This window comes from Cryptomeria japonica, chromosome 9, assembly GCF_030272615.1.
Source record: "Cryptomeria japonica chromosome 9, Sugi_1.0, whole genome shotgun sequence".
Lineage (NCBI taxonomy): Eukaryota > Viridiplantae > Streptophyta > Pinopsida > Cupressales > Cupressaceae > Cryptomeria > Cryptomeria japonica.
The window spans coordinates 508,097,990-508,110,074 of record NC_081413.1 but is presented as its reverse complement, the minus strand read 5'-3'; the positions used below and the strand labels follow the sequence as shown (position 1 = coordinate 508,110,074).

Sequence of the window (12,085 nt, the reverse complement as noted above, 5' to 3'; positions counted from 1 at the left end):
TGTTTCATAGCCCATCTCGGTTACCCAAACTGTCCTTGGGATGACCGCTTCCATCTAGATTTCATCTTTCTTGATGACAAAGCATATTTCATCTTTGTATTTGTCTACAATCTTCTGTGATAACCTTACTCTTTTCTTCATTTTGGTCTTTAATGCTTGAAAGAAGTCATTAATATTGCTTTCCTTGTTCTCAACCATGTTATTGAATAGTTCTGTTAATTGTTTGCCTACCGGTATGTCATATCCAAGTTCTTTGTAACCTATACTGGGAACTTGTTTTGTTATATGTAGCATTAGGCATACTAACAGATTTCCAAATCTGAAAGTTCTTTTCTTGTCCTTCTTGATCTTTCCAAGGTTGTCAATTAATTCATCTTTTAACCATTCACATTTGTCAATTTTTGCATTATCTATGACCATATCATAAGCACTCTTAATGCATAAACTTGAAACTGAATTGAGTCTATTAGCATGAGTAGCTTTATACCCTAATATCATACTAATGAATCTCACATTGATATCTGTTACATTATTAACTCCTAGAGACCTCTTGTCGAATGTTGCACCAGTTAGGTTTATAACTAGGTCATTTGAAACTTTCTTGGTTTTATCTGTTCTTTTACCGATGGTCGATAACCCTGTGACAGCTTTCACAGCTTCCTTGGTGATTTTGTGAATTGCATCTAGCCAGAAAAATTCACCATGTACCCTGCTCAAAACTATCCTAATCACATCCTTTGGAAATTCAGGAATGCTAAGGATCTCTGTAAATCCTAGGGTCTCAATGATCTTGTGTTCATCCTTTACATTGCCGGTATTATCACATATCACAGTTTTATACATGGTTTTAATTTCCTCATCTCCTAATTTCTCAATGTTCCAGTGGATGTACATTCTGGGGTCTTCAGCATATACAAATCCCTTAGGAATTTGAGAAAAAGCACCTAAGGTATCATCCTTCTTTGCTATCTCGGGAACTAACTGAAATACGGGCCTAGGTCTTTTTATTACTTCAACAACAGTAGGGTTTGCTATATATTCAATTGCAGAGGTGGTTGCCATGATTAAATACCTTTTACTGCCTTGGATGGATGATTGCTTGGAGTGTTCTTGCTTCTTGCTCGAAATGCCTTAGCTCGGAGTCTTCGCGCTCTTCGAAAATTTGAAATCTCGGTGAAATGAAATGGAGCCAAAACCTTAATTTTATAGTGTCTTTTCGCCATCTACCATATTAATTGCATGCCGGTTAAGTATTCACTTAACATTGTTTTGTCGGTAATAAGTAATTTCCAACTTCTTATCTCTAATCGAGGGAATAATAGCATATGTATCAATAGATTGCCAAACCCTCAAGGAAATTTTCTTCAATTAAATGAAGAACTTCCTGCCGGTGGAGCACTGCTCTGCCCTTCCGGTGAAGCATCACTCTGTTCTGCCAGTGAAGCATTGGTTTGGTCTACCGGTGAAGGAGTATTCCCAATATTTAGATCAGCTTTTCTAATCCATTGTTTTGAGAATTCTTGCTTAACCTCTTCAACTTTTTCTTTACCTTTCAAGCTAGAACTTTTATTGTCTACCGGTGTTCCTTTACTTCTATAGAATTTAACAATATGCCCAATCTTGTTACATGCATAACAAGTTACATTATTTTTCTGAATAGCTTTCCCATAACCTATGCCTGTTTGTGTTCTGCATTGATTAGATAAATGTCCAAATCTTCCACAAACATAACATCTCACATTCATTCTGCAGTTTTCAGAATGGTGACCAACTTTGTTGCATTTAGAACATTGACCGGTGGGTGTTTTGATATTCTGATAATTTCTAGATCTACATTCATTTGCTCCATGACCATACTTATTACAGTTAAAGCATTTGCCATTGAATTTATAAGCATTAGGTTGTCTTACCGATTTGCTGTGATCCTGAGTATTTGCAGTACCGGAGCTTTCACCAACTTCAAGGCCAATTCCAAAAGTGTCACCTTTAGGTTTTTTATTCTTCAGCAAGGTGCCAAGTTCCTCTGAGCTTTTCTTAAATTTTTCTTTGTGTTGATTTGCAGTTTCTAGTTCTCTTTCTAAGACTTCTTTTTATCTCATTAGTTCATTTGAGTCATTCTGAGTATGCATCAGATCTGTCTTCAACATGTCATTTTCATAGCTAAGTCTTGTGTTCTCATTTGCTGCATCACTTAGTCTTCTGGTCAATTCTTCTTCATTCTTTTTCCTATCCTCAATCTCTTTGCAAAATCTCATAGTCATATCCTGCATTTCATTTTTTGTTGTCATGATCTCTTGTTTCAACTTGTTTATCATATCATTAAGCGATTCCTTTTCATCATTCTCATTTTGTAATTTTTCACAAAGTTTTCTTCTCTTATTTCTTGCAACAGTAAAATTTTCTTGAAGTGCCTGAATGATGTCTTGAGCTGCTCTTAAATCATCTTCTAATTTGATATTTTTCAACTTTTTTGCATCATAGTCTGTAAGAGCTCCTTCCAGTTGCTTCATTAGATTTTCCATCTTTACCGGTGTCAAGATCTTCCTCAAGCTGTTAGGCTTTTGAAAATAGAGGACCAAGCTCTGATACCAATTGTTAGGGATCCCACAGATACTGAGAGGGGGGGGTGAATCAGTATCTGACCGGTAATTAGAATTTCTTAATTTAAAACATGCTGAACATAATATAACAGTGTACCGGTATGCAAGAAATAATGCAATAAACAAAATCAAGAACATCCACATGAAAAACACACCATAACACAAGATGTTAACGAGGAAACCCGGTGTGGGAAAAACCTCTGTGGGATTTGTGACCCACAATATTCACTCACTGGCCAATAAGAGAATATTACTTACAATAGGGGCCTGCACATGCAGAAAGGCCAACTGCCTAGAGCTCACTGCTTAATGGGAAGTCTCACTGACTTACAATAAGGATTATACAAATCCAATATCTTGTACTGCTTTACAATAGCATCTTCTATGCCAGATTCAGTACCGGTTCCTGCTCTGTTCTTTACATATACCCCTTGACCTATATTTCGCACAATAGGTCTGCCTAATATTTTCTTATATGCTTCTACTTCTTCTCATCTAAAATGTCTACAATGATCTCTTTTATATATAAGAGTCATTTTACAATTTGCGAAGTCGGCTTACACATTTTTACAATAATAGACAAAATATAATATAACAAAATCCTGTCAGCCTCAATGCCGGTATACTTCCTTTCTTCTGTGTCGGTGCCGGTGTAGAGTGTGATCTGCTGATGCCGGTATAACGCCTTTGCCGGAGCCATAGGATTGCAAGGTTGCCATCAATGACAAAACCTTCAATCACATACAATGTCTCATTGGAGTGTGCATATGCCAACAGATGAATATGGAGATTAAATCCAATATGGCTTGTAATTTGAATTTTCATTGTGTCATGACATTTTGAGAGTTGAAAGTTGAATATTATCATCTTGCAAATTATAAGTATGATATTACATTTACAATATTATGAATATTTATTGGCAATTATAGATTTATCATTTATGTATGAGAAAGTTACATTGTATGGATTGTATCATTGTAATAATAGTAGTGACAGTTTATATTTTATAATTTTGATGTTTAAATATATATATGTGTGTGTGTGTACATACGTACTTGTACTTGTACCCAAGGAATTTTTTTTGCCATACCCACGATTCCATACTCGAATCCGTACCCGAAATGATAACTTAGTGCAAAACTTATGAACTCAACTCTCATTGCATCCCACATGTCACGATCATTGAAGAGTCTATGAAGTGCTTCCTTGTACCCTTGAGCAACTTTAGGATCTCCATATGGGGGAACTCTTGTGCCAATAGAAAGGAGATGAGAACGGCAATATTTGGGACTCAATGCAAGGGGAAGAAGATGCAATTATGTGGTCATTTTGTTTTGTCTCTCTACAATGATTTGGTGTAGTTCGTTGAGGAAATTTTCTTTAGAATCTTGCTCTTTTGCATTTATGATGACTATCATCTTCTCAATCATTGAGTTGATGCCATCATATACCTCACCCAAACAAGGCCTACCCTATGTCGGTATAACGGATCATGTTCACTATGCGTTTAGTGAAACTGAGGAGATACTCAACACGATCCCACCAAAAGTCATCTAGAATCATTTGTTTGGCCTTTGCTGCCCTTGTACTACTAGATTGCCTCCATATGGACCAATTTGGGCTGATTACCATGTTAGAAAGTGCCTCGTGAAGCTTCACAAGTCATCTTATCACAATTGTGTTGAAGGAAAAATAGGTCTAACAACCTGTTTGAAAATCAAAATAAAAAAAATAAATTTACAAAACTAAAAATGAAAAGTTTACTAAATGGAAACATATTTATTATTTAACTTACCTTCAGCAACTCCAATTTCGAGAATGTTCTAAATATGCCTTGTGATATATGGTGGTTGGTGATGAACATTGGATTCCTTCGGCTTCAACATACACCAATTTGAATCAATCAGTTTTGGTGCCAGTTTTTAATCCTTTGGTTGGTGACAAACATTTGGAACTGATCACTGCCATCTCAGAAAGTCCTATATTCCTATTTAATCTCTGATTTGACAATTCTGACTTTGGAATGTTGTCAAAAACTGAAAATAGTCACAAAAAAGGGGGAGAAGAACTTTTGTTTTGTTTCGTATGCCTTTCATTGCTTAGCCGAATTGCAATGGTGTAGGTAGACATTGGGATCTCTAGGACAGGGATGCAGACACCTCTACTTGAGGGAAGGAGAGCCATTTGCCTAACAAAGTGCTCCATTAATCCACCAAGCAAAATTAGAAAAAACAAGCATTAGGAATCTTTGCTCCTGAACTTTCACCTTGCACCATTTCTCTGAGTGGATTGAATCAATGAAAATTGAAAATGAAACTGTGCCTTTAGTTGTTATTTTCATATAAATAAAATATGAAATGGTTTATCTCTATATCTCTAAATTATTGTATATGCTGTACACAGTTATATTCCAATCTTTTATGCAAATTCCATAATGATTTGCAAATAGAGGGAGCTGCCACTATATAAGAGGAGAGGCTTTACATCCTGATTATTCTTTGGAACAACTATGATGAGCTGAAAGGAACTTTTTACAGCAATAACAGAAAGGGTGAAATTAAATTAAATTAACATTCGCAAGCAACCAAAGTATCCATTCACATCTAGGGTTGTTTCTAGAAAGTAAGTCTAGTGTAAAGAGGCCATTCTGTTCACTTTTATGATTCACTTTGTATTCATCAACAGATTTCAAGTGGAGGATTTTAGGTCAGTTTTAATCAAACTCTGAAATGTTATGTGCACTGAACATATCTCTTTTCAAAATTTTATCTGGTTTAGTACACTTTGATTTGCAGTCATTCTCTGATGTACAATTGCATATAACATCAAATATTTTTCTTTATCTTTCCAAACTTTGCTCAAAATGCTAAACTTTATTCAAGCTTCCTTGTGTAACCTAGTACCTACTGAACTTTTTGGATATGGTAACTATTCTGCAAACAGCTCTACCAAGCTTGTTATTAATTGATTTCTACTCAGACTTATGTGAAAGTTGAGGCATAATCAATTGTAGTTGGTGAATTTCTGTCTTTCCAATTTATCTTTATGTCATACGACAGTAGGAGTACTACTAATGGTTATTGATATTCAGGTTCTGCTTGTTCTTGGAGCAGCAGGTGGAGTTGGATTGTCAGCTGTGCAGATTGGAAAGGTTTGTGGGGCAGTTGTAATTGCTGTTGCAAGGTATGTTATTGATCTATAATCCACGACTCGCCTTTGCATCTTTCTATTTTGTGGGTGTTGTTTTCTGTTGAGTCTCCCTTAATTAGACAGGGCATTGTAGGCTTTTATTCTGAATGTTTCTTTGTTTCAAGGGTCATTAAGTCAATAAAGATTGCAACACCTGATAAACCATTTCCAGAGAAATAAGCCAACTGAAAGTTCATGAATGTGTATGAGGTATGTGATGACCAGTTTTTAAATGTGTAAAATTCAGGGGACCCGAAAAGGAACGTCTTCTCAAGTCATTAGGAGCTGACCACGTGGTTGACTCTACTGTTAGTAATATAATTCCCTATGTACGGGAGTTCCTCAAATCAAGAAATCTTAAAGGAGTTGATGTTCTTTATGATCCTGTTGGAGGTAAGCTTTTAAAAGATAGCTTGAAGCTTTTGAATTGGGGAGCCAAGATTTTGGTCATGGGATTTGCGAGTGGAGAAATTCCTGTTATTCCTGCAAATATTGCCCTTATAAAGGTAGAATTGACATCCCATGCTTTTGGAGAATTTCAAGTATGTACTGTACAATTTATTTGAATGTTTGTTATTTAGAATAGACAGATTGTTTTCATTTTATTCCTGTTTTTATTTCTAATACGAATCAAAACATTTTTTTTCAAGTGATTTCTCATATATTAGATTCATTTATTGTTAACCCATGCTCTATCATAATATCAAGAAATTTTCCAGCACATGCTTGTGTATCTTGCATTTCAATCTGTAAGATTATTTGAATATATCCAATTAAATAATTATATTTATATCAGGTATTGCTATTGCTTTAGTGGATGTCATGCTGAGTTTTAATCTCGTTTCAGAACTGGACAGTGCATGGACTTAACTGGGGAAGCTATAGAATTCATCAACCAGAAGTATATGGAAATTCTATTCAAGAGTCGCTCACATGGCTAGCAAAGGGATTAATACGCATAAATATATCTCATACATACAGGTTGTCAGAGGTATTGAACCAACCTTATGCTTTTAATGTCAACTTTCTCTCTTCGAATAGACTTAAATATTTGAAAGTACAAATATATTCATAGGAAGGTTGGCTTTATTATCCTCTGGAATTTCTCACTGCTAATCAAATTCCATTAAAGTATCTGCTGATTTCATAGACGATTCTTTCATTTAATTTTTATAAATTCAAATAGATCGGAATATATTCCATGCCTTTTGTTCGTCTATGGAAGTATCTGAGAAACTGGTTTAAGATTTTAAAATGCAGTAGTTTTAGTTTTATCAATTTAAATACATAATATGAATTTGGAGAATTCACAAAATGAGCCTTATAATGCATGGGATTTCTCCAGTGCCTTTGGAAATAATTCCCATAGGTTCTCATTCCAAAATCAAATTGAATTAAAATGGAACCATACCAATAGAAAGCCAACTGCTGCAGTCTTCAAACTGTTTGAAGAGCATTTCAAGATCTACTTTGCAATCAAGTTTGAATAAAACTTGTCATTTGTTCTGCAGAAATTATTATTAATACCTTCATAAAAAATTTCATTAGCAATTATGAAACAAATCTTTAGAGCAGTGTGGAATTTCTTAAAGGGAACCATGTAATGTCCCCACTTTGAAAGAGATTTGATAATAAATAATAATAATAAATTTAAAATACAAATGAATAAAAAAATAAAAAAAAATAAAAACTATAAAAGAATATAATTAAATATAGCTAAACTTTAATTAAGTTAATGAATGGTCAAAAGACATAAAATGAAAAGTAGTGACTCCCTCAAACATGAGATATAAAAGGGAGAAGAGAATCTCATTTCAGGGGGATATTTTAGGAAGGAGAAGAGCAGATCTGATTTAAATAAGAAGTGCAGATCTGATTGTGAAAGGTTGTCCCTTTCAAAGGGCAGAAATAATAAAGAGTTGCACCCTTTCAAAGAGTTCTAATGGTGAAAGGGTGTGTCTCTTGCCAAAGGGCATACATGATGAAGAGGTGTGACCTCTCCCTTACATTGAGAAATATAAAGAATAGGAATCAAAGCATCAACGCAGAAAAGATACCTCAATTAATAGATTATGTGGTGTGACTATTAAAAAGACAAAAAGAAACCAATTCACCAAAGATCATTGAGGAAAAGATCATCCAAGGAGAATAACAATGCAGTAATGAATTGAATGAAATAAATATAAAGAGTACAATTGATATATAGAGACACATCGATAAAAGAAGTGAAGAGATACATGACGTAGAATCAATAATCAAATAGAAATCAATGAAGTGAAGTTTAAACAAATTTTATGAATAAGATGTGATAAGTGAAAAATAATGATTCAATTAATGCGATATATTTGGAGATCATATGAGGAAGATAAATCCAAGAGGAAGAGTGTGTTCCTCAATGCAGATTTGATAAAAAGAATATGAGAAGATAAGATTGCAGGTTTGATGAGAAGGATAAAAGAGTTTTATAGAAAATGTATATGAGTTAGAGATCATTTCATAAGCAGATTTGAAGATCAAGTTGAAAGGAAGAACTATGGCATAAGTTGTGAGGAATTTATTACTCTAATCTGAAGGTTCAGTTGAGAGCAACAATTTATAATATTGAGTTATATATTTCAAGTATACAAATCAGAGAAAGTTATCAAGATAAGTTCTATCCTCTAAACTATTCTTAAAATTTTAAGTCAATATTATAATGAAATGTATTCAATTCTGATGAAATTATGTTTATTAATATATTACAACTCTCACTTTAAATAAAAATTGTTGTCTTGGGACTACATGAAGGCAACTCCCAAATGGGGACATTACACACCGCTGGTACTTGTTCTTAACAGTGTTCTACAGTTTTAGAATAGGGGGACATGTTTTGGGGATGGCAGGGAGATAGTGTTGGGCAGTGGAAACACACACACGCACGCAAAAAAGTACATGCACCCAAAACAAATTTTATTTTTTGCTTTTCAAAAATAGAGCAGAGGCGGTGTTGAGGGGCAGAGCTCCCACCAAAGTGCAAATAAAGGCCTTTCAAAACCACACGGACCTTCATGGCACATGCCATTTTAAATAATCGTATCACTATGTGACACCAAATCCTCATCACACACAGACAAACAACTTGTGCCCAAAACAAATTTGAGTTTTTGCTTTTTAAAACTAGAGCAGAGGTAGGATTGAGGAGCAGAACCCCCGCCACCAAGCCCAAATTAAGGTCTTCGAGACCATGTGGACCTTCATGGCACATGCCATTCATAATTTTATCACTATGTGACACCAAATCCTTATTATTGCTAACCAAATCTTCGTTTTTCTTAGAACTAACGCTGAATCTAGGGGAACTAACTGATTTAAATGAAGAGGGGTGCACAACTGAAGACATGAATATTGTCATTCTTGAATCCTTTTATTTATTTTCTTTTCTATGTTTAGAAACTGCTTACTGGAGTGAGCAGAGCAGAAACTCATACATTTATGAAAACTTGATAACATCCACCACTACCCAACACTCATGACTTCCTTCACTCTGGTGTTGGTGATGTACAAAATAAGAAATATTTGATCACCAACTTCCTAAAGGTAAGATAAGAGAGCATGCATTCAAGTAAACAAAAATAGTAACAGCTGTTTTAATAGTCTGTTTTACCTCCAATACTGTGTAAATATTCCTCCTTGCTCCCATGGTCCTCCATTTGTATATGTCATCATCATGTCTGTCTGTTCAAAGCTGTGACACAAACCAAAGTTGTTATCATGATATAGAAAAAATTTGTTCAGGGACAGTTGGGGATGCCTAGGCATCTGTTGGTTGTCTCAGGGATGTCGTGGAGTCTCCCCTGCAGGGGGCAGTGGCAGTGCATTTCGAATTGTTTCCCAATTTCTGCAACTATGGTGTGCTTTAATATTCATTCCGATTTTTTTTTTGGGTCAAACAATATAAATGACAGTTTTATATGCAAGTGGAGTTTAGAGACAAAAATGTAAGTGTTTATGAGTAGGTTGTTGCAGGGCCCTCTTTTACAGTTTCGGTGTGATTTTCTTGTGCTCTAAGATTCACATTGTGTACTATGTGATTTTTTTTCATTTTGTCATGGTTTCACTCCCCACATTGTCAATCTTGCTAGCACATGCATCGATGTAGAGAATTCCATGTTGGCAAAGCCTGTGAATTGAGAACTAAAGGCCGTACCTTTTCAATTTCTGATCAAAACAGTGGTTTCCTTTTATGTTTTCCCCCAAAGTTTCCAAACAATTAGCTATGATCCTCTAATTATTTGTTATGTTGTTTGTATTGGTATTGTCAATGGCCGATTGCATTTGATTTAACTCCTAAGAGCTGTCCTGTAATTGGGAGGTGTGTGTGTGTAGAGTAACAAACAGTGGGACAATAAGGGGTAAAGGAGTTATTTTTTTCTCCCAGACTATTAGTATTGCAGATTTGGATGGTGTTTGGTAACCTTCCCTTACTTTACATGTAAAAGGGGATTTTTTAACTTTATCTAAATGTTATTCTAATTTTGTACTCTCTCAGTTTTTTAGTTTCTAACGAGCCTTAGGAGCAAACCAGGTCTTGCCAATATGCCATTGCCTCAGTGACCAATCTGCGTACATCCTTGAAGGTTGCCAATCTGCTTCATTTTTTCAGTTGTTAAACAAAATAGTAATGGGAACATGAAGGGAGCTATAGCTTGCAACAAGTTCTATCATATTTGATGACTTAGCTTTAAATGCTATTCAACTGCATAGTTTTGGGTTGATCTTCAAGTGACATCCTTTTCAGTTTCTGTCTATTTTATCTCACTTGTATTCTTGAATTGCTGATTTTTTGTTCTAAATAATTTTTTTAATTTGTTTAACTCAAAAGGTAGGTAGTCCTTGAATTTATTAATTAATAAAATTAAAGGAATTTTCAAATAGAATAGAAAAGCCAAATTTATGGTATTGCAATGATACCTGTCAAAATTGTAGTTTTATAGAACTGATATGTTCAGTTACATTTAGAACGCTCGCTCTTAGTGATTTTTTTCTCCCAGTGAGCTTTTTGATGAAGAATCCATGTTGTGTGTAAATGGCAGGCAAACCTTGCATTTGCTGCAGTTTTTTTAAGAAAAGCTATGGGTAAGGTAATGATCTGCATGGAAGATAGTTCATTGGATGATGACAAAGTAGCCAGGTCAAAGATTTAAAATTTGACGTCACAGGGAAAGATTAATAAAGAGAGAAACGAGGCAACAAAAGTAATTGGCATTGGAGAAATAAAGCATCATATTGAAAGATAACTGTTTAGTTTCTCTAAAGCATTATGCTAAAAATTTGTATATCATGTCATGTTGAATTTATAACAACTAGAGAAGACGGTGACTCGAAATAAGTGTTCTTTTATGCTTGAATGGACGGCCTATTTGAGGTTGTGGTCAATGTTCAACACAAATTCACACAGTTCCCATAAGTGCTCTTCTGTTTCAATCAGTTATCACAGGGTTGGTTTGAATGATAAATTATGTAATATAGTCCTATTCTTATTCATTACTAATGTACCCTGATTTGAAAGCGTCTTTATGCCCATTCCTGATGTTTTTATGTGACTGCTTTCTTTTCTATGCTTCACATTTGATCTTTTTTGGTTCAACCATTTTTTGTTCTGTATACACCTACCATGCTTGATCCTACAATGAGGGCATATAAGCCCAACAAGATCCCTTTTGGTATACTGTGGTTCATTGTATCTGACAGTTACAAAATTCTCTTGTATTCGGTGAGATACTAAAATTATGGCATTCTTCACAAAATTCTCTCATGGTCGGTGAAATATTAAAATTATGGCATTCTTATCCAAGAAAATAGTCCTTGTTTCTTCAACAGAAACTTGTAGGTAGATTACCCCATTGTATCTGTTTTAAGTGAGAAAGTCCACAGGTTCATAATTATGCATCTATTTATTTGTCATCCAAATCAACATATGTACTACGATTATGAAAAAAAACCCCAAAAAGCACCATTATTGGAAGTTTCTAATTCCCCCTACTGCCACCCCTTCAAGTCTGATATGTCACAGAAATGTGTCTTGAAATTGCTTCTAAGATTATAAAATCCTCATATCACATGATGATGTTTAATTCACTTTGCTAGATTGTGACTTTTTAACACTAGATTTTATTAGGGGATTGACCATGGTTTTGGTTTCTTACAACCAAATGAAGGTAAATGTCATAGTTAGTAGGAGACTTGTACCCCGACCTTTTGTACTTATCTCTCATATTGGAAACATGTCACCATCTTGGAGACCTATATGGAGATGC

The 12,085-nt window shown here is 34.8% G+C and overlaps 1 protein-coding gene across 1 annotated transcript in view; it reads left to right on the top strand.

The window, feature by feature from the left end:
- The window catches only part of LOC131046942 (uncharacterized), a 134,773-nt gene extending 123,422 nt beyond the window's left edge, over window positions 1-11,351 (top strand). Inside the window, exons 3-6 of the mRNA XM_057980772.2 lie at window positions 5,692-5,783; window positions 6,037-6,295; window positions 6,637-6,780; window positions 10,862-11,351. Of these exons, the coding sequence (XP_057836755.2) occupies window positions 5,692-5,783; window positions 6,037-6,295; window positions 6,637-6,780; window positions 10,862-10,972 (606 nt within the window). The 3' untranslated portion in view covers window positions 10,973-11,351. The remainder of the gene's footprint in view (window positions 1-5,691; window positions 5,784-6,036; window positions 6,296-6,636; window positions 6,781-10,861) is intronic.
- The last annotated feature ends 734 nt before the right edge of the window (window positions 11,352-12,085 follow it).